At 38.3% G+C, this 24248-nt stretch overlaps 1 protein-coding gene across 1 annotated transcript in view; it reads left to right on the forward strand.

Annotated features, from left to right (window-relative positions):
• Positions 1-23660, forward strand: part of ERCC6L2 (ERCC excision repair 6 like 2) — a 135280-nt gene extending 111620 nt beyond the window's left edge. Inside the window, exons 18-19 of the mRNA XM_021677931.2 lie at positions 15614-15795; positions 22119-23660. Coding sequence (XP_021533606.2) covers positions 15614-15795; positions 22119-23091 — 1155 coding nt within the window. The 3' untranslated portion in view covers positions 23092-23660. The remainder of the gene's footprint in view (positions 1-15613; positions 15796-22118) is intronic.
• The last annotated feature ends 588 nt before the right edge of the window (positions 23661-24248 follow it).

Consider the following 24248-nt stretch of genomic DNA (forward strand, 5'->3'; position numbering starts at 1 on the left):
TGATGAAGTCCCAATAGTTCATTCTTGCCCTTGCTTCCCTTGCCTTTGGCGATGTTTCTAGGAAGAAGTTGCTTCGGCTGAGGTCGAAGAGGTTGCTACCTGTGTTCTCCTCAAGGATTTTGATGGATTCCTTCTCACATTTAGGTCTTTCCTCCATTTTGAGTCTATTTTTGTGTGTGGTGTAAGGAAATGGTCCAGTTTCATTCTTCTGCATGTGGCTGTCCAATTTTCCCAACACCATTTGTTGAAGAGACTGTCTTTTTTCCATTGGACATTCCTTCCTGCTTTGTCGAAGATTAGTTGACCATAGAGTTGAGGGTCCATTTCTGGGCTCTCTATTCTGTTCTGTTGATCAATGTGTCTGTTTTTGTGCCAGTACCATACTGTCTTGATGATGACAGCTTTGTAATAGAGCTGGAAGTCCGGAATTGTGATGCTGCCAGCTTTGCTTTTCTTTTTCAACATTCCTCTGGCTATTCGGGGTCTTTTCTGGTTCCGTACAAATTTTAGGATTATTTGTTCCATTTCTTTAAAAAAGTGGATGGTATTTTGATGGGGATGGCATTGAATGTGTAGATTGCTCTAGGTAGCATTGACATCTTCACAATATTTGTTCTTCCAATCCATGAGTGTGGAACGTTTTTCTGTTTCTTTGTCTTCCTCAATTTCTTTCATGAGTATTGTATAGTTTTCTGAGTACAGATTCTTTGCCTCTTTGGTTAGATTTATTCCTAGGTATCTTATGGTTTTGGGTGCAATTGTAAATGAGATCGACTCCTTAATTTCTCTTTCTTCTTTCTTGTTGTTGGTGTATAGGAATGCCACTGATTTCTGGATAGATGTTGCTTCTTAAAAGAATTTCTCCGTTTAGAATAGTTGGAAGATTTCAAATAGTTAAAAAATACTATTTCTTCAAATAATGTTTTCTCATTAACAATATAAAGCTTAGAGATATAAGATCTCATTGAACTCTGATTGACTCTACCTGGTGACTTAAAGAAAGTTAAACACTTAACAGCCCTTTTCAAATTATATTTTATCCCTCTGTGAGAACCGTGGTATCAACTGGACATGGCCATTTAATGGGAACACCTATTGCCTTGTCATCTGAGAATCCTGTCTCTACACATACGAATTCTGAATTTTTCTAGGATGAATAAAGCAAAAGTATAAGACTAGAGAACCATACTATTTCAGAATTTGGAGGATTCTTGGAGACTATTTAATGCAGATGTATTATTTTTACTGATTTTTAAAAATGAGATGGTAAGTGGCTTCCCTCAGGCTCAACAGTGTCAGTAAGCTTAAATCCCTATAGTCTTTCAATCCTTCTGTCTTCTCTTGTGTTTTTTTCCCTCCGTTCCTTTGGCTTCTATTTTGTTTTGGAGGTTTTACTTTTTTTTTTTTTTTTTACTCCATTTTACTTTTCCAATATGACAAATCAGTCTAATTTTCCAAAATAACTTGCCTGTGAAGAACACCCTCACTTTAGCAGTTGAACAAAAAATTCAGGTGGACTGAATGTATCCTTCACTTTAAAAAATATTTTTTTAGATAGTTAAAACTCTATCTGGCATACACATTCATAAACACCACAATTTAGCAACAGACAGCACAGAGTGGGAGTTCAGAAAACGTTTGTCATTGGGAATTCCTGCATGAAAGTATTACATAAGGCACAACCATTTTTGCTATCACGTCAAGGCTCCTGAGCTCTTTCTGCCTCAAGTTAATGCTAAATTGGGTACACTGGCAGGTCATATAAGGATATTAGTCATTTTAGAGCAGCATGAATGGTGGTATGCTTCATTTTCACTCACTATTTGTCATCCGTTGGCCATAGTGCTGGAATAGGAAACCCACTCAAGAAGGGAGAACATGGGTAACAGTGTAAGAAAAGATATCCCTACCCATGCATGACTTTATGAGCTTTCCTCATCTAGCAGTAATACACCTAAACAGTCACTTTGGGCCTTAATTTTCTGTCTTCCAAAGTTCTGTGAAATGTCTTTTTGTGCTTCCTTTCCACGGCACACAAGACCTATCTCAATTCGGCCCTAGTTGGCTTTTTCAGTCTCATTCTGAGACACTCATTCAAAGTTACTGATACTCTGTACCGGGCACTGTGCTAGACACTGGGGATATAAAGAGGAACAGGCTCTTCTGGTCAGCCTTCAGCTTATGAACCAGTCTCCAAGCACACCATGGACTTTTACCCTGCCATGCCTTTGCTCCTGTGGTTCTTTTGTTTAAAATTCCATTTCGGGGGGGGGCGCCTGGGTGGCTCAGTTGGTTAAGCGACTGCCTTCGGCTCAGGTCATGATCCTGGAGTCCCGGGATTGAGTCCCGCATCGGGCTCCCTGCTCGGCAGGGAGTCTGCCTCTCCCTCTGCCCCTCCCCCCTCTCATGTGCTCTCTCTCTCTCTCTCTCATTCTCTGTCAAATAATAAATAAAATCTTTATTAAAAAAATAAAAATATAAAATAAAATTCCATTTCGGGGCACCTGGGTGGCTCAGTCGGTTAAGCATCTGCCTCTGGCTCAGGTCATGATCCCAGGGTCCTGGGATCGGGTACCATATCGGGCTCCCTGCTCGGCGGGGCGTCTGCTTCTCCCTCTGCCTGCCGCTCCCCCTGCTTGTGCTCTCTCTCTATCTCTCTCTGTCAAATAAATAAATAAAATCTTTTAAAAAATAAAATAAAGTTGCATTTCATCTATGTCTGCCTATTGAACTCCTGCCCCTTGGATAGTAATGATGGCTGTCCCCTCAGGCTCCTCCAAAGCAGTGTAAATGTCTTCCTCATCTTCATTTTTATGTGTGTGTGTGTGTATATGATGTAGCACTTATCACTGTAGTATGTGCTGTTATAGTATGTCGATAGGATTTTTTCAGCTGCAAGGAATAGAATAACCATCTAACAGTGGCCTATACAAACAGACATATGAAAAGATGCTCAGCATCACTAATCGTCAGGGAAATGCAAATCAAAACCACAATGAGATACCACCTCACACTTGTCAGAATGGCTAAAATAAAAAACACAAGTAACAAGTGTTGGATGCGGAGAAAAAGGAACCCTTGTGCACTGTTGGTGGGAATGCAAACTGGTGCAGCCACTACAGAAAGCAGTATGGAGGGTCCTTAAAAAAATTAAAAATAGAAATACCATATGATCCAGTAATTCCACTACTGGGTCTTTACCCAAAGAAATTGAAAACACTAATTCAAAAAAAGTATATCACCCCTATGTTTATTGTAGCATTATTTACAATAGCCAAGATATGGAAGCAACCCAAGTGTCCATCACTAGATGAATGGATAAAGAAGATGTGGTATATATACAATGGAATTTTACTCAGCCACAAAACAGAATGAAACCTTGCCATTTGCAACAACATGAATGGACCTAGAGGATATTATGCCAAGTGAAAGAAGTCAGACAGAGAAAGACAAATACCATATGATTTAACTTATATGCAGGATCTAAAAAACAAAACAAGTGAATAAATAAACAAAAAGCAGAAACAGACCCATAAATACAGAGAACAAACTAATGATTGCCAGAGGGGAGAGGGGTGGGAGGGATGGGCAAAATGTGTGAAGGGGAGTGGGAGATGCAGGCTTCCAGTTATGGAATGAGCAAGTCACAGGAATAAAAGGTGCAGCATAGAGAATATAGTCAATGGTATTGTAATAGTGTCGAGTGGTAATAGGTGGTAGCTACACTTGTGATGAGCCTAGCATAACACATAGACTTGTCAAATCACTATGAAACTAATGTAACATTGTATGTCAACTCTACTTCAATAAAGATTAACTAATTAATTAATAAAATAGTCTATACAATGGACCGTTGAATTAATTCACATAACAGCAAGTCTGTTGGGGGTATTTCCAGGTTTAGTGCTATAGCCCAGTGACATTGTAAGGATTCAGGCTTTCTCATTTTCTGCCCCACTATCCTTAGTAAGTTAACATTTAGTCCCTGGGCCTTTTGCCTCATGTTGCAGGATGACTACTCATTTTCTCATGCAAAAGGTATCCAAAGACAGAAAGGTGTGGTTCTTTTCATATTGTCTCCCTTTATTGGGAAGAACAGTCTTTCTTGCAAAACATGCCTAGCTTGCCTAATCTCAGTTTATCCCCCCGAAAACTGAGAGAGCAATCCTTCCCTGAGCACATCTCTAAGAGAACTCCGTTTTTGTTCAGACAAGAAAGAGTAACGATGGCTGTTGGTAGGCCATCAACAATGTTTGCCATTGTATTCCTGGTTAGCTTGTAAACTCTTTTGTGTTAGGAACTGAATCTTGCTCTTTTATTCCCAGGAGCTAGAACAGTACCTGGTACCTGGATATTCAATCAGGAATTTCTAATAGATACTAAATAAAGTCTTCTCAAAGAGATTCTACAAAGTAAAATGTGAGGAATTTTTAATATAAGCATAAATTCTTGTGTGGTGGATTGGCTTTAGGCAGGATAAATAGATTTGAACTGTGGTCCTTGATCTAATATGAAATTTGTGACACTTTTGCAAATTTCCTATGGAATGAATTTGTGATATTTTTGCAAATTTCCTGATGATGAGGATAAGATCCCTGTTAACATAACCAGAGTCAGCTCTCACAGATTTTATGTCAAGATTGTTGATAAGTTGATGTTTTATTTTAAAGGTATCATCATCCTGTAGCCAAGTTACTATCAGAATCAACTTTCAATTAATCTGTAAACAATTTTCATGACCCTGGCAGCAACTGCTTAAAAATGGAATTGGAAAGACATATCCTACTTTTATTCAGTATTTAAGGTTATGCTGTTACTGTTGCCAGGTGAAGTAATGAATACCTTCAGAGGAAGAAGTTTTTGCTTTTGGCAAATTGTCTTCCAAAAATTTTTCTTACTTGTGTTATGTTTTTGTAAGTTTATATTCATCCAACATCCATTTATTGAAAGTCTGTCGGGTACATGACTCAGGACTCTCCCTCCCCCCCCCCTCTTTCTCTCTCTCTCTCTCTCTCTCTCTATACACACACACACACACGTATACATATACATATATATACACATATATACAATATATACACACATATGTGTATAATATAATATACATATTATATGTATATGTGTGTGTATATATACATTATATGGTTCTCTGTTAGAGGCATGTATAGATCCAGTTACACAGGTAAGATCTAAGCAATCAAAATAGTTTCCAATGGTACAGGGGCCCTACCTATTCAAAGAGAGCCCCTTGATTTTGTTGTATTCCCTTGGTGTGTGAAATTAGGATTTTTGGCTTAGTGTGCTGTATGTGATTACATAACATCTTAAATCAAGGTAGATTCCATTTATATAATAAAGTTATCAAATGAGAAATTGAAATAGCAGTGCAAGAAAAAGAAAGGATGCAAGGAAAGTCTCATGAATCTGGACCTTCAAGCATGGGTAGGACTATGCTGGGCAGAAGGCAGGGCTGAGGAAATTTGGCTCCAGAAATGACTATCATGATGTGTTTGGCAGTAGTGAGAAGACTAGCCTAATCAGGCCAGCCTGTATTGGACATCAGACAGAGTGAGGCTACATAGGGGGAACAGATCAGGAAAGGCCTTGCATGTAGAACAATAATCAAAAGATGTTAAACTCACCTGAACAGACCAAAATGTTAGAGTTTATACCTGACAAGTAACTTTCAACAAGTGCAGAAAATCTAACCATTCCCTGATGAAGAAGGCCAAGAGCCAGGCCTGGAGCTGGTAATCATTTTTCTAGACAGAAAGACTCTTCTGTTTTCCCTCACTAAGGCGGGAGCCTTTTCCTGTGTGTAGACACAAAGCTGGGTGAAACCAAAATCCACTCTGGTCATCCTGGTCCATTTCCAGCACGGAGGTATTAAGTATGTGCTGAATGAAGATGTGTCCGTTTCTGGTAGATGAGCAGTTCTCAAAGTGTGGTCCATGGAGTGGACCCCTAAGATGTTTGAGACTCTTTCCGGGGTCTACAAGGTCAGAACTATTTTCAGAATATTTCTAAGTACGCTTTTCACTTGCTAACATTTGTACAAATGGTGCAAAAGCGATGGTGAGAAAACTGCTAGCAGCTTAGCATGAATCAGGCAGTGGCCCCAAGTTATGCCAGGCGGCCGTTGGATTCTGCACCACTACATATTTGCAGGAAAAGAAAACTAGCTTCTCTGATGAATATCCTTGATGAATTTATATCCTTGATAAAAATGGCTGATTTTAACCAATCTCAGCCCTTTATACTCATCTTTTTTTCTGTTCTGTTTGATAAAATAGGAAGTGTACATAAGCACTTGTATAATTGAGCTGGAAACTGCTGTTTTTTATAAAACAGCATTTGTACTTGACAAACTGTTTATTTAAATTTGCATGTTTGGTAGGTAATTTCTTAAAAATGAACCTAGTAAGTTTTGTACTTCAGGGAAAACAATGGGCAATACGTGTTGCCAGGAATAAAAGTCAAGCTTTCGAGTGAAAACTAAAATGTCACAAAACCACGACCATGACACTTTCCCTATACTTAAAGATTTTTTTTTCTGATGCAGTAGGTGATGATAACAACAAATATGGTTTTCCAGTGTTGTACAGTTGAATGTAATCAACATTTGGAAGATCTGCATAGCTGTTAATCGATATTTCCACATGACCAGTGAATGATACCACAAAATCTTGCCATGGGAAAAAATCCAGCCAAAGTACAAGATAAATACCAGTGATTTTTAATTTTAACAATATAAAAAATTTACTGATATGGTTGCAGATTTTACATGAAACTAACCTTAATTGAGTTTTGATACAGTATCAAAAAAGAATATCTACAGTTATCTGAAAGGCTATTAAAATACTCTTCCCTGGGGTGCTGGTGGCTCAGTTGTTAAGCCTCTGCCTTCAGCTCAGGTCATGATCCCAGGTCCTGGGATCGAGCCCCGCATCAGGCTCCCTGCTCCGCGGGAAGCCTGCTTCTCCCTCTCCCCCTCCCCCTGTTTGTGTTCCCTCTCTCACTGTGTCTCTCTCTGTCAAATAAATAAAATCTTTAAATATATATATATATATATATATATATATATATATATATATATATTCTTCCCTTTTCTAACTACATATCTATATGATACTGATTTTCTTCATATACTCCAACCAAAAGAACCTTGTTGCAAACAGATTGAATGCAGAAGCCAGATATGAGAATCCAGCTGTGTTTTATGAATCTAGATATTAAAGACATTTACAGGATTGTAAAATATAGCCACTCAGGGAGCCTGGGTGGCTCAGACGGTTAAGCATCTGCCTTCAGCTCAGGTCCTGGTCTCCAGGTCCTAGGATTGAGCCCCATGTCAGGCTCCCTGCTCAGCGGGGAGTCTGCTTCTCCCTCTACCTCTGTCTTTCCCCTCCATTCGTGCTCTGTCTTTCAAATGAATGAATAAAATCTTTAAAAATATATATATAAAAACATGTTATTAATATTTTTAATAGATTAATAAATATTTTAAATGTTTAATAGGTAAAACACAAAATCTCTTTGGGGTCCTTAATAATTTTTAAAGTGTAAAAATGGGGTGCCTGTGTGGCACAGTCAGATAAGCATCTGTCTGACTCTTGATTTCAGCTCAGGTCATGATCTCAGGATCCTGAGATTGAGCCCCAGGTTGAGACCTGCATTGGGCTTGCACTGGGTATGGAGCCTGCTTAAGATTCTCCCTCTGTCCCTTCCCCTGCTTGAGAGCACTTTCTCTCTTATGTGTGCTCTCTCTCTCTCTCTCTAAAGTAAATCTTGAAAAAAAAAAACCAAGTGTAGGGACGCCTGGGTGGCTCAGTCATTTAAGCATCTGCCTATGGCTTAGGTCATGATCCCAGGATCCCAGGATCGAGTCCCACATCGGGCTCCCTGCCCAAATAGTCTTTAGAGAAAGTTTTACAGTAATGTAGTTAATATGTATAAAGATTCAAAATTGTGTCAGGGCTGCAAGATTCTAAGGACCTACTCATTACTACTTTCTGGAGATCCTATAAGAACTGGTAGAATTGTGAATTTTAAATATGGAAGAGACTGATGGGAGTCCCTGATCCAGATTCCTACCGCCTAGATCCCGATCCCCAAATCACTCATTATCTCCCAGGGTAATGAGGCTCAAAAAGATACAAAAACTTCCAAGTTTCCCCTGAATCCTAGGGCCTGAGGTGCTGAGTCCAGTGTTCCAACTACTACCCCAGAAACCCCCAGACCCTGCTCTAGCCTTTGTCTGCAGGAGGTAATAAAGGGAATTTATGCCCTGACCACGCTGCCATGGAGGACTGACTTTGGTGGTTGCCTTGTCCACAGATGACTGCTCTGGCAGTGCCTTCAGGATCCCAGATCCCAAGGAGATGGGGCTTCTATATTCCTTTTTGTAGTGTGTGCTCCACAGCATTCACCTGCTCTCCCAAGGCTGTCACTTTGTTCTTTTAGATAGATGGATCTGTCCGACAATGAGAAATGGACTCATGGGGATAAAAAAGGAACCTAGGCGCAGGACAGCCAATATAAAGTTGTCCTGTTGTGACTCACCTAGAAAGCAAAGCACTATTAAAAATATACAGATAGAGATCTAATAGATAGAGATGTAGCTGGATTGTAACTATTATTTCTCCCAGGAAGAAAGCAGAACAATAACAAAAAAGATTTTGGATTTGCATCTAAGTGTTTTTTTCAGATTTGAATGTCATTTTTAAACATGCAGAAAATTTTACCTTAATATGTATTTGTGGTGGCTCCTCTGAACAGCAGGCTCTTCTCCAGAGGACGAGTAAAGACAATTCAGGGCTCATAGTTGCCTTTGGCTTTCCTGAATATTGGAAAACTGCATTTCCAGTAATATTGCCTACCTCCAGGCAAAAACCTTCAATGATTACTTTAAGGATAGGAGCTTTTTCACACTTGTACAAAGATCCTTAAACGTGAAATGTTTTAGAAACTCAGATGCCACTGAATGAATGTATTTACATGTGCTATATGTTTTTATAGTACTCTTGATTCCCTGCTTTGCAAAGACAAGGAAGCTTATGACTTTCTATGTGTTTACAGAGTTTGGCCCTTACCAAAAGGGAGATTTCTTTTTTAATCTTTCCTTAGAACAGGTGTGTAGACAAAAGCATTGCTTCCTCTCAGACTTCACTATTTAAGATTTAATGAAGGAAAAAAAATTGAAAGAGCACTTGATTTTTTTTTTTTTAGTCTCAATGGCAAAGTTAATGTGATCAGGACAGTGTGAGGACCTGTGGCCACATGCTGCGCCCACACGTGGCAGTGACCAGAGAGTGTCTTGTGAGGCTCTGTGCTGTTCTCAGGAACAAGGTGTAGACCAAGAGCTTTCCTGTAATAGGCAGATCCTCTGGTGATCTTAGAATCCAACTTTAATTAATCTTTCCACTCAGGCTTCTCAGTGGGTCCAAGCCATCAGGACCTTCCAATGCCTTTGAAAATCTCCTCCCTGTTTTCAACTTTCTCAATGATGAATCAAGCCTAAACATCTGGTTATGGGAGAAAAATAGTGAATGTGTCAGTTAAATATGCATTGCTCTTTGTTCTGGTGTATGTTCTACAGGGTGTTTTCTGGAGAAACCGGCTTAGGAGACGGATCTATTCCAAAATTGCTTAATAAAACATTTCAGTAATTCCCAGTAGCCTACTGTGGAATAGTAGTAGCCTATCAGGCTGTTCTGCTTCATTGTGCCCTATTCCTGTCCAAGCTTCCTCCACTCTGTGGAGGGTACAGATGAGCAGGGGAGAAAGAATCAGCAGTATCTGCACTGGCTATGGATGTGTCTCTAGGAATTAGTCCCAAGGAGCGTTAGAAAGATGGCAGAGATCGCAATAGTATTTCTCCTGCCAAGATGGGAATTAGAGGCTATTCACGATTGCTTTGGAACTCACTCTCCTGGATTGTAATGTTTCTTGCCCCATTTGTTATAGGTGGATGGCTGTAGGCAAGATTGAGCCCTATCAACTTTTTTCATTGCCTTGCCATTCCCATCTAGGTACTCTCTGCAGTTCTTTTAATAATTTACCTCCAGTTATTTTTTTACCTCCATGACTATTAGTAGAAAGGTTTTTTTTTTTTTTAACTTAAACATTCTCTGTACTATTCCCAGTAAAGTTTCCTAGTGTATAAAGATAGATTTCCTACATAGCAGAGTAAATAGAAAAATATTAATGTAATCATAGGTAGGGGCATCTGCCTTTTTTTTCTTTTCTCAGTACATTGATGCCAAAGACTATCTTGAAACTTTTTAAGAGTGGGTTTTTTTTTTCCTTACTTTCATATTGAAAATCTATATATACTTTATTACCTTTTTTAAAGCTGTGCCTTTCAAAAAATAACTATTGGTTCAGTTAAAGTAATGTAGCTTGGCTTAGATCTAATGTCTTGAAATACAGACAATGCACTTTTGGTTCAAAGGAAAAAGAAAGTATTATCAAAAGTTATCTGAATGTTTCTTACTATTGGTCTGAAGATAAGGAATTTCCTGGTAGAACCAATATAAACCTAAAACTTCCCAGTAAGAAATAAATTGTACAGAATGATATACAGTTGTTTATATCTAGTGTGGATTCATTGTGGCTACTCTAGAAGACAGAATTTTTCCCTACAAAAGTGCCTTCTTATTTATTATAATCCTAATGTATGTCTTTTACAACTTAAAATAATTACAGCTTTTATTTTATAGAGTGTATACACTGTACATTTTTAAATAGTAATTTTTATGATATGTTTTCAAACACATCTTATAGATACATCAGAAAAATCAGTAATGATTTTATAACTTCATCAAAATTAAATCAAAGCTGATAGTCATGAAGTCTTTGAAGTGAGCTATTTCCAAGTTAAACATTTAATTGTGAATAAATGAGGAGACTATTTTGGCCAAAATATATTAGAGCAATTATCATTTATAGAAATAATATATATTTAATGTTTGAGCTTAATTGAACAAATTTTTATATTATGAATTTTAGTTTTAATAACAACTACCTTTGTAAAGACAATACATCATGTGTTTAAATTCTTAATTATATAAATCAGATTAGGACTTACATAATCAGACATAGCCTGTCTTTTACCTTTTTAGCCCTGTTTAACTGTGGTCTGAAGGGGGACAGTTTTTCCTTCACTTTTTCAATTCTCAATTGATTGCTTCATATAGTATGTATATGTCCATAGGAGGAAGACACGTTACTGCTCATAGATTAAAATTATTACTTCAGGATTCTCTGATAAATCCACCTTTTTAAGTAGCCCTCCATTTCCATTTGTCTAATCTCATTATCAAATGGATTTTTAACTGCATTTTTACACTTCCTAGAAACAATTACTGCATTCCTTACACTCACTAAGTTTTGTTTTTAATAAAGATTCCATAAATTGAATTTGACTTTTCATACAAACACTACGGTAGAAACACCTAACAATACCCAGTAATTAAGCAAATAATCATGAATATAGCAATACTAAGTTATAAATTATATTCTAATAGTGTCAAGCTTTCTAAAATACTTATTAGCAGAAATATTTATACTATACAAATACTGTGCAAAGTCCTTATCTTTATAGTTCCTTATCATTATAATCATAAATTATCATATGAAAGTAAGCTTCATCAGAATCACAGAATATGGAAGTACTTCTTAAAGGCAAATCTTGATGGATAGTTTTAAAGAAACTTTTTAAGAAAACATTAGGAACAATTAGGGGCTTTTGCAGAAACTGGTATTTCTGCTGTATTCGTGTCATGATTGCAAAATTTCTTTTTAAATACAGACATAGTGTTCCGGTTGTTGGCCATTCTACTCTCTAGGGGAAAGAGGAGTGGATTCATTTTGCTTTCTTTAGCAAGCAACCTCACCCTCTCTCCTAGTGTTAAGAAGGGATAGTATTGTCTTTTCAATTCCTAATCCAGTTCATTTTACTGAATTTTTCATTACTCAAGCCTTTATTACTGTTGCTACTTCTTCATGTTGCCTCAGTGTCATATGACTTCACAGCTTTGACATAGTGGTAATGAATGAGCTTGAGTCCAGTCCACGTAATCTGGAATCTTTTCCTCTTGGCCATGGGCCTTGAACTTTGCTTTATAATAAATTATAACTATCACGACAATTGCAGCTGCACTTTGGCACTGTTTTCCTTCTTTCAGCTATGTAAAGGATACTATTTTACTAGAGTGAAACCAGCTTTATAAAAAGGCCACCAAAATGTTTATTAAGTTAATTAATAAAATTTTGTTTCACAGCCTTGTTTCAGTAGTTTCAAAGGACTCTACTAAAATGGAAATCTGAACCTAGATAGATTTTTTTTTTTTAAATAAAGGATAAAGTATTGAGCCCATGTGGGAAAAGAATGTTTTTCCTTTTTTATGATTGTCTAACATAATCTGGTTTTTAAATATGGAATATTTGGCAAAAATTAAAGATCCACATGTTTGATACCTGTTGTTGGAAAAGCTGAATTTCCCTGAAGAATTTATAAAACTGACTTAGAAAAAATGTATCCACACAAAATATGAACTCTGTAATCCTGCCAAGGTCAGAAAGACCCAGAGTAATCATGTAAGTTATTGAAAATTGCCATTGTCTGGCATGATTTCTCTATGGCTTCAGAAATTGCAGTATATGAGGATGGAGTGTTCTTGATTGGCCCAGTTCCTTCTTTTTCTGTTTATTCCCTTTATCTTCATGTAAACATCCCAACTCTCCTTACAATAATAGATCATTATTTCTTGGGGATCATCTAAGATGATGTTCCTTTTTATTGGAAACTTTCAACATTCATCTGTTTTCTTGTGATATAAAATAAATGCATCAAATCTCTTTCAAATTTATCTTTAAAGGTCAGCATTTTCCTGTTAATGCTTTAAGATTCAAGAAATGATGTCTTTAAGGAAAATATTTTCAACATTTTGTGTTTGTCCATCTGGTTCACAAGAGATATTTAAGAAGTCAATTTATTTTCATTAGAAGTGGTTTGCTACTACAAAACATACAGTTACAGGGTGCCTGGCTGGCTCAGTTGGTAGAGCATGTGACTCTTGATCTCAGGGTCATAAGTTTGGTACCCATGTTGGATATAGAGATTACAGAAAGAAAAAGAGAGAGAGAGAAAGAAAGAACATAGTTATGTCATATGTGTTATATTCAGTTTATTTTAATAAAATGAACTTGAATATAAGTTGAAGAGATGAACGATTTATTTTTTAAAAGAAAACTAAATATTCCATCTTTAAAATAAAAAAAAAGGGCTTGTCACTTTTAAAGTCCCTTAAAGGTTGAGGCCTCTTTGTATATGTAAATATCTTTGTTCTCAACTGCATAGTGTGGTGGCAGGAAGATAACAGGTGCTCAGTAAATATTTGTGGAATGAAAAACTATTCCCTACCCACATTCATTTATATGTGCCATTTCAATCCCATCAAACTCTTAAAAAAGAAAAATAATTATGTCATCAGCAAGAATCTGTATCTAGTACACTCTTACAGTCTTTGTATGTCTGAAAGAAGAATTATTTAATGATAGTTTAACTGGGTATAGAATACTGAGTTTATAGTTTTTTCCTCTCTGCATGTAGAAGGTATTATCTAATTATCTTCTGGTGGTGGTGGTATTAATGAGAAGGCTTTCTTCAGGTTGATTGTCCTTTCTTTGTGGGATATCTGTTTTTTTCTCCCTGCTAGTTTTTTTTTTTTTTTTTTAAGATTTTATTTATTTATTTGACAGAGAGATAGCAAGAGAAGGAACACAAGCAGGGGGAGTGGGAGAGGGAAAAGCAGGCTTCTCACAGAGCAGGGAGCCTGATGTGGGGCTCGATCCCAGGACCCTGGGATCATGACCTGAGCCAAAGGCAGATGCCTAACGACTGAGCCACCCAGGTGCCCATCTCCCTGCTAGTTTTTAAGATATTCTCTGTGATATAACAAAGTACAAGATTTATTATTATTTTTCCCACTAGAGATTCTCTCTCCTTTTTTGCTTTGAGGATTCATGCCTTCTTCAGTTACCTGACATTATGTCTTTGCATTATCTCTTCTATTTTCTCTATTCTTTTCTTCCAGTATTTTAGAAATTTGGGTATGTCTTCTTACTCTACCACTTTATCAGCTATTACTGTAGGGCTGTTCAGTCTGCTGCTTTAACTCATATTTTGAGCTTGTTCCTATCTCTGTTTTTTATTTTAAAACTTTATTTCCTTTTTAGAGTTTGTGTTTGGTTCTTTTTCAGATCTGCCTATAGAATACCCAGTTCTTGCTGGCAGATTCTATTCCTTCCTTTACCTTTCTGGACATGCTGATGATTTAAAGTCTCAGGTTGCTTCATTACCTAAAATTCCTCCAATTGTGTATTCTCACACTTGTTACATCTGCCCATTTTCATGGTGGTGGGTTTTATATGTTCTTCATAATTTTTGCCTGAGCTCCTCCCCACCGCTCCCCCGACACTGGAATCAAAAGCATTCTCTGGATTATGGAAGTCTTCCTAGGGTATGTTTTTGTATTCATCCCTCATTTAGATCCATGGTTTTCAGTGATTCTGGGCCAGTTTTTATGTTGGTTTTTAGCTTAGATTTTCCATACCACCCAGGTGCTATAAAATGAGATTGCACAACTGGCACAGGCTGGGCATCCACATTTCACCAGTGATTCTTCTTATCTAGAGTAGGAACGTAACCTGCTTCCATGCTGTGTTCCCAATTTGGGCTTTCCTAGCTTTAACTTGCAAACTGGGTATCCTCTTAACTCCTCCTTTGTTTTTGGTTTGTTTGTTTTCAGTGCAGGGAGTTTAGTCATTTTCCTCTCCCCTCTGGACATGGGGTCCTGCAGACTATAACTTAAGGCATTGGCTCCCATTCACCACTATGTTAATTCTTTGCTTTTTGGCACCTACTGATTTACCTGTCTTACTTTGGAGCTCAAATATAATTTTGCTGTTGTTGTTGTCAAATTGAATACAATATTTCTCTTTTTGGAATGGGATGGGACTTGCCACATATTCACTGTACCATCTTCTCAGGGAAATTGGAACCATACAATTTAAAATTATTTTTTTTTCTTGACCCAATGTTTTTAACAATTTATGTTAAACAAGCAACCCATGTAGTCTGTAAAATAAATATGATTTTATCTATAATTTCAACCAACTGTAGTTAGCATCTTAAAATCACTAAATATCCTGGCAATCCAGTAGAGATTAAAAAGTAGGATTTATGAAAATAGTTTCTTATTTAATTATCACATAAAGATGGTTATTTTTTTAAAGTTTGGCTGCTTATATAAAATTAAATACCTGAAAATCTGATTAATAATATTGAGAGAAATTACTGAATTTAAGAATTTTAAATATCTCATTTTTATGCCATTATTTTTATAATCATTAATTTTTATCCTATAAGTAATTTTTGCCTGTATCTTCTTTTTAAAAATCTAGGTTAACATCTCTTACAGTGCTATCAGTTAGAGAATATGATATACTTGATTATAAAGAGTTTGGGGAAAAAATAAGGCCATCACCTCATTGAACCAAAAATGACTATTTTTTTCAGACTTAGTTTTTGCTTTCCTTCTCTTTTCAGACACAGAAAGAAAAAGTGAAGACAGATACATTGACACATACAAAGAAAGGTCAACAGCTAAGTGAAGGAAGCATTTCATTTCCCCTTTACATTTCACACCCTGTAAGCCAGAAGAAGAAAAAAGTCTACCGCACAGATCAGACCACCTTCATAATTGGAGAAACACCAAAAGGAATCCGCAGGTATGTTTATAACAATACTGGACTTTAAGAATTATTCTCAAAAGAAATATAGCTACTTAATAAAATACACAAATTATTTGAATCTTAACCATACCTGGCATCTAAATTTGTACACTTTAAAAAAATAAATTCCAGATGTTTTAAATGTTTTTAGAAAGCTAATCCCTGAATTGATAAAAAATCATTTTATATCCATTTTATATGGTACATGAAATACTTAAGTGCATTATATTCATTCACTGAATATTTATTGAGTACCTAATATGTACTCAGGCATTGTGCTGAGTGCTGAACATATAGTGTAAAAAAGGACGTAGAGCTTACAGTGCAGTGGGAGTTGGCATTAAACCATAAGAATTTTCAAAAGAAAAAAACTTATAAGTAATTATAAAATGATAAATAAAAGAAATGGGCAGGCCTCCTTGATAGAGAATAATGGGATCTGGAGGGGGAGCAGATAGCGTTCTGTTAGGTAGTCAGGGAAGACCTCATGACAGAGTTGACATCTGAGACCTGAGGGATAACCAGGCAAAGAACTAGAGTAAGAACATGCCTGAGGAGGGAAGAGGTTGGTGTGTTCGAGGAACCGAGAGAAAACTCGTGTACTTAGTACATGATAAACCAAGCGGGCAGCCTTAAGATGAAGGCCGAGACATAGATGGGGCTGGAGCAAGCAAAGCCCTGTCGGGTGTGGACAAGAGTTTGGATTTTATTCCAAGTGCAGCCAAAAGCTGTTGAGGCATGAATGTGATCTGATGTATGTTTCTAAAGATTGTTCGAGGTTCTGTGTGGGAAAGGGCAGACTAGGGGAGACCATACGGAACTTAGTTGATGGTGGTTAGCGATAGAGTGGTTGCCATGGAGACAGTGAAGTGGATGATTTCAGTTTGGGGCTGGACTGGTTGTTGGAACAACAGACTGGGTTGACTAAATGGGGAAAACTAGCAGAGAAAAGAGTTTGGAGTAAAAAAAATCAAGAGTCCTCTTTTTGTTCATATTAAATTTGAGGTTATATGGAAATGCCAAATAGGCAATGGATATGCTACTCTGGGGTTTGGGGACTGGAGATCTAAATGTGGAAGTCATCAGCATCGAGATTATAAATGATTTTAGAGCCACGGATTGTGTGAACAGCCTAGGAGCCTGGCACAGAGAGAAAAGGAGAAGCCCCAAGACTGAGCCTTCAGGTGACAGTGGCCCGCTGGGTAGGAGGCACAGTATAAGGTCCTGAAGTCCAAGAGGAGTGAAAGTTTCAAAAAGGAGGGAGCATTTCACTTTATGAAATGCTTCTGAGAACCAGAATCAGATGAAGTGGGAAGGTGCCTCCTGGAACTGGCAGCAGAGAACACAATGGCTGCCTTGATGGGAGCTGTCTGCAAATCTGTGGGCAGACGCCGGGGTGAGGTGGGCAAGCAGGGGATGGGCAGACCCTGTGACAGCTCTTGGAGAGTAAAAAGGGACAGGAGCTGGAGGACGTTATCAGTCAAAGGTAAGTTTTTTTCAAGTTGGGAAGATAGTAGAACCTGTTTGTGTGTTGAGAGGAAAGCCTAATAGGGGAAAAAGAGATCATGCCAGAGCCATGCAAAGAGAAGCCCTGGAGGCAGGAGAGGGTGAGGTCCAGGCCCCTGCAGAAGGTCTAGCCTTCTAGATGAAGGGATGAAGACGGGCATTGATATGGTGATATTTCCTCAATTAATTGAGAATTAAGGTATCAATTCAGAGGGAGAAAAATTTCAGGAGAGAAAAGCCAGGAAATAAATCACTTATAAAGTAGGACAGCAAGCTTAGTGAGACTAGAATTCGTGGCTCATGTAAGTCCCTGTTTGAGAGTAATTGCAGGAGAAGCATCCATGCAGTTGTGCAGACTTTGTTCAGTACACTTCAGTTGCTCAGTTACAGACACAGAATAGAGAGATGGCTGGGGTTTTTTCAGGGGTTAGAATGGAGGGAAAGAGAAGCAAGGAAGCTGAAGGATGTTTGCAAAGGAGTAATTATAAAATTGAACCTAAGCTAAACAAGGGGAGGCTTGATGAGGTCAGAAGTATCTTCCAGCATTGTTGTCATGGGGGAATTGAACAGTTGAGCTGGTGTATAAGGCGCCTAAATTCAGGGATTTGCAGGTTGTGCAGTTAATGGTAATGGTAGTGGCAGTCTATGATCTTGGGAATAGGGACCTGACATGCAGTTGATTCTCGGGTCAGGAGTGGTAAAAAATTGGTGGGGCCAGGAGTTGGAGTTGAGTGGGGCATCCACATGGATATTGGTATTATCAAGAATGATGGCAGGAGATGGGAAAGGAAGCAGGATTAATCTTGGGTGTTCAGTCACTAGCAGGAAGCAATTAAGAGGTCACTTAACAAGTGGAGGGAGAGAATGGTTTAGCGAGATAGCATAAACCTCAAAGAGGGGAAGGAGTCTCCAAGAAAATGATGGTCTGGAAGCAGCAATGTGAACCCTGAACCCTGAGATTTAGGGTGTGATGTATAAGAGCCTTAGCTTGTGAGGGCTGCATGGGAAGAGGCGGTATGAGGGGACAGAGGGACGATTCTGGGAGGAGAACAGGGGAGTTGGTAGATCATAGACTGGTTCTGGGGCACCAAAGAATGGTCTGGAAAGGTGAGGGATTAGATTGGGGATAAAGAGACTAGGAGGGGATGAGAGGCCAGTGGTTCCAGGTAAGATAGTGGCTGAGGTAAGCAGGGATGGGAGGCAGGGTTGAATTGGCCCTGAAGACTCAGCAGGCAGTGGGCAAATGGTGATGTCTCTCTGGGTTCCAGATTCTTTCCTCAGGGTTTGGCAGCTCCTCAGCCCTTGGGTACTGGTGTGGTAGGTTGGAGCATGGCTCTTAGCTGCGCACCATTGCCCAGAAGGGTGAACACCCCACATGTTACGCCAGTAATTCTCCTCTTAAACAGACTTATAACTATGATTCTGGGCAAACATGGGGCAATTTACTTTGGGCAATTATTTTGCTCAGAGGCCGGCCATAATGCATTTTACCAGTTTTTGAGGAGCACAAGTGTCCTTATCCCCTCTAGCACTGTATATAAAAATAAAACTATTAACAATGCTTAGTTTTGGCCTCTCTTCTTTCTTTCTCTACCTAGCTTAGGGAATAAATGCCTCAGGCTAAGTGAAAGGCTAACGTACCAGCATCTGAGCCAGGGAACAGTGTTAGAACCAGGGAACAGTGTTAGAACTGCTGACACGTCTTTCCCACTAACCATCCACCTTTATGAGAATCACGGCTCTACACCAGCTGCAGCCCTCAGGTCACTGGAATGAAGTTCCTGTCCCCCTTCACTTCAGAAAGCTCAGGCAAAGAGAAGATGGTTTAGCTGTGTTCTACCCCTTTCCCTCAGTTCCTCAAGAACAGGGGAGAGAACGTGAATTAACATCCATGGCACACAACTACTCTGGATACCTATCTTTGGTTTTCTTTTGTTTTCTTTTTCTTTCTTTCTCTATAGTGGCTCACAAGTGTCTACTCTCGTTTACTAAATTGTCCTTACAAAGTGGCTAGCTTATACCTCCTGATTGTACCTTGCACTTCCTTAAATACTTAGAGAAAATTCTTTTAAACACCAAGAATTATGAAAGCCAGTTAGAAGGCAAAAATAAAATGAATTATAATCGTAATTCATCCTGTGAAGGGACATCCGCACAGCCTAATTTACTTGCATATTACTGACATAACACAGGGTCAGAAATAGGTCTCCTCCCAGAAGTGACAGAATCATAGGATCGTGAGTGAGGTCAGCACAGCAAAGATGAAAGTACTTTGGCAGCTGCTGAGACACCACCAAGTCTTGGATAAATAAAAAGACATCAGCCTGTAACTTTGCCATTAACTTAATCTTCGCAGACAAATATTTATTAGAAAGGCCATGAAAATGGATTTGGAGATGATTAATAAACAAAATAATAATACCTCATTACTTCATATGAAGTGAAAACTGGAACCTTTTAAGAACGTGCTTGTTGCTTTCCAACAAGAACATTGGCAATTTCCAGGACAGAAATTTGGAAGCTTGTATTTGTGTTATTAAATATTCTGTTGGCAGTAAGAGTGGCTGTTGATCAGGCATAGATGATATCTGGACTTGGAACAGTTAATAGGACCAGTGTGGTGCGGACTAGAAGCCCGCATACTCATCTGGAGCCACGAAAGTCCTGAGCCTGCGGGATGGATTGCCACTAAATCACAGGAAACACAAACTTTGTATAACCTGGCCTGAGCAGCAAAAATAATAGTGGCTTTAGAGCTCCTACTTACATACATTACAAATAAATCATCATTTTACCTTCAGGATTCTCTGTTGTGTGCAGGAGAAAATTCAAACTTCTGAAATTGGTATACAGACCCCTCATGATTTTCAGCCTCTTCCTTGGCCATTTCTCCTGCCCCTCTGTAAGCCAGGTCCTCTCAGAAGTGGGCCTGTGTGTGTTCCCCCTCTCCCTGGAACATTTCCACACTCATCCTTATCTGACTGGTGACACCAGAGAAGCCTGCCCTGCTGCCTTACCCATGACCCATCACTGGCTTCGGTACCCCTTCTGTGGGCACCCACAGGGCCCTGTATTTACATCCGTAGTGGGATTTATCACTCTCTTCTGGTTTGATTTTCATGCATCTGTCTCCCCCAGCTCAACTATAAACTCCTTGAAGAATATGGTAGTAGGGCTGGTCACGGTGCCTAGCACATAGAGGGTCTATAAATATTTGTTGAATGCATAAATGACTGTTTTAAGGAAATATTATATAAAATATAAATATAATTCTAAAACTTTGGGACTTTTAATCATGTGCTACAACACCATCTCTGACTTTTGTTTGAAAGAATGTTTGGGAACATTGAGCTCTCCTGATTCATGGCCCAAACTCAGCATCAGCAAAGCAAGGCCCTCTGTCTTAATCTACTCTGTCTCCCCTAACGAAATACCACACACTGGGGCTTAAACAACAGAAAGTTATTTCTCACAGTTTACTAGAGTGTGGGAAGTTCAAGATCAGGGTACCAGCTGATTTGGCTTCTTTTGAGGGCGCTCCTCCTTGCAGATGGTGACCTTCTCACCATGTCCTCTCATGTAGAGAAAGATCTCTCTGGTGGCTTCTTATGACCTCATTTGACCTTAATTACTTTCTAAAGGCCCTATCTCCAAATATAGTCACACTGAGGATAAGGGCTTCAACATATGAATTTGAGGGGGACATAGTTCAGTCCATAGCACCCTCATCTGGGGAAAGGAGCAGAGTCTGGTGTCTAGGGTTCTGAAACAATCTTTCTTTCTGCCTTTGTCTTACAAGGGTTCTGGAAGGCCCGTTTCCTCACACATGCATACAATAGTTTTTATTAGTATCTTATACTAAGAGTGAAACTCACTGCTTTAAATAGCATCTCAACTTCTTAGTTTAACTGTCTATACCCAAGTTGGACCAGTTGGGGGAAGAAAGAATCTAGGTTTATCTAGGTTTAGAATTTTCCTTTAGGATCATCATAAAGCTGTGTGAAATGTCAATGTTGTATTTGTGGAAGAAGGGAAAAAAGGAGAGAGAAGAAAAAAAATCCCTTTATTTTTCAGAATTTTCTCTCTTCCATTCATTATGACCTTTCTTTGACAATTGTAGGACTTAAACGCAATATAGATTTTCAAATACAGATTATATAAATTATGATTCTCATGTCAGTCATAAATTGGCTGACTGGAGGAGTAGCATGCTGGGATCCCACAATTCCCAGGAAATACCTAACAGTATAAATCAGAATAACTTAAAAAGCTGGTGATTTCATGAGCTGAAAGTCTTTTTCAGTAGCATGAGGAAAGAGGTCATATCCTGCTCGTACAAAATGCATTTTCATTATGGAATTAAGCTAATATATACTAAATGAATACAATTACAGTTGACCCTTGAATAACACAGGTTTGAACAGTGTGGATTCACTTATAGGCAGATTTTTTTTTTTGGTAAATACAGTACTATAAATGTATTTTCTCTTCTTACGATTTTCTTAACATTTTCCTTTTCTCTAGCTTACTTTATTGTAAGAATATAGCACATAATATATAATGCACATAACATACAAAATATGTGTTAATTGACTGTTTTATGTTATTGGTAAGGTTTCCAGTCAACAGTAGGGTAATTTTGGGGAGAGTCAAAAGTTATACTTGTATTTTCGGCTGCGTGGGGAAACCTAACACCCTTGTTGTTCAAGGGTCAAATATACATTGCTTTGTCTCTTTAAATATCACTGATGATGAGTTCTTTAAAAATAAAATATAATAAAAATAACCACTGCTTTTGTTCCTTAACTCTTCAGAAAACAATTTGAAGAAATGGCTTCTTATTTTAACTTGCCTTCTGTAAAGGAATTTGCTGAACATATAACTAAGGCCACATCAGAAGAACGACAGAAAATGCTAAAAGACTTTTATGCTTCTCAATATCCAGAGGTAAAAGAATTTTTTGTGGATTCTGCTGCAGAATTCATTAAATCTTCCCATCAGAAAAGAGAGAGAGTCAGGAATAAGTCTGAAAAAAGAGAATCTCTTATAAAAGAAAGGCCGTCAGATTCTGAAACTTTGTCATTTAAAAATTTTCCCAAAAAAGTTTCTCAAATTTGCAGCCCAAAAATATATAAAGAAAAATCTACTAAGTTTCAAAATCACAGTTTCCATAGACGAGAGGTGCTTTCTAATGATGGAGAAACTAACGAATCACCTATAAGCTCTACCCAAGAGACTGACAATGGGAAAAACAGCCAAGCCTCCAAAGGCACTGTGGCATCCTGTTCCCTGAACACTAAGTCTGAAGTATATGAGTTAGAAAAATTAGAATATACCATGAAAGACCAACAAGACCTAACAAGAACAGACATTTCAAGAAATGAACCACTTTTCAAAGTGGAAAACAGAAAGATCAAAAATCCAAAGTTAGGCAACACTTCTGTGGTTGGCTTACTTGGTGACACGTCTATTCTTGATGACCTCTTTAGAAGTCATGGGAACAGTCCCACACAACTGCCAAAGAAAGTTCTTTCAGGGCCCATGGAAAAAGCAAAACAGAGACCAAAAGATTTCTGGGACATCTTGAATGAACAGAATGACGACAGTCTTAGCAAACTCACCGACTTGGCAGTGATAGAGACTCTGTGTGAAAAAGTGCCCCTTGCTGCCTCCTCCAAAAGGAAAGAGGAGCTGGAAACTTCACTTTGGAAATCAAATGAGAAATTTTTGTGGAAAAAATTTAGCTCAAGTGATACAGATGAAAACACGACTAATGCACAAAAGTAACGCGTAAACATACAAGGAATTACTATAACCAATGAACTTCTGCCATCCACGTTTACACCACCGTGTTCCACACTAATTATGTTACTTTGAACACAGTTGTCAACATAACATTTTTATCAAACTCTTGCTGTAGGGTTGTTTTAGCCTAAAAGGTTTTTCCTTGATAATCTGATTTGATCTTTTAAAAATATGATTGTATTATAGTATAAACATCTTTATGAAATAGAAAAAGGTCTAGATTTGTTATCAGGAGACCTAGGACATCTCCCTTACTGTGTAATTATGTGCCTGTAGATAAGTCACTTACTTACCTTGGTGTGCAGATATTTCCTAATATGAAAGGTGAAGGCTTTGAACTCAAGCAACATTTGTGTCCTTTCAGATTAAAAAGGCTCTGGTTTACTTTCCCAGATTCCATTAAGTCACAGGCCAAATTACAGTACATTGATGTGTTTCTTTCTTACTAGCATTTAGAAAATTAACTGTTTTCCTTTTCCCAAAGCATCATGTATTATTACTAAATTATGTCAGAGAAAGTAATACCTAGTACTGAATATATGATGTTGTGTTAAAATAATAAGTTTGTCACTGCTGAAAATCAAAGGGTTAATGTTGTAGAACTGTACTATGTGAGGTAGACAGCGAAGTGATCGAACTACTACTGAGAGCCACGGAACACAGTGCCTCTCCTCCACTTGTTATACAACAGTTAAGATTTAGTCAGTACAGATTAAGCTGTGTGTAGTACTTTTGTATGAAGTATGGAGAAATGAAGAAACATTTTATTTAAACCTGTTCTGTTTTGTTGAATTTAATGTATGTGGTTTATAATCAACGGAATGTGCTTATTGTTGAATTCATTTCTGTGGAAACATTCACTCGGTCCCTGTGTGTCCCACGCCAGTGGCTCAAGGTGCAGGTAAGGTACCGCTATGGGTAAAAGACAGGAGAGCACATCTGTGAAGAGTCCTGGCTGTAAAGGCCAGCGGGTCATGCCTGGCACATGGGAGCAGGGACTGAGGCTTCTACTGACCCACATTCACGTGCGCTGTGGCAGCTGTCCTTGGGTTGAGCTCCCGGAGCTAGGGCAGGAAGAAAAATAGGAAACGGCAGTGCCCCAGGAAGTGGTGGTGCCCAGAGCGCCATAGACCGTTGTT

The sequence above is a fragment of the Neomonachus schauinslandi genome, chromosome 13 (assembly GCF_002201575.2).
Source record: "Neomonachus schauinslandi chromosome 13, ASM220157v2, whole genome shotgun sequence".
Taxonomy (NCBI): domain Eukaryota; kingdom Metazoa; phylum Chordata; class Mammalia; order Carnivora; family Phocidae; genus Neomonachus; species Neomonachus schauinslandi.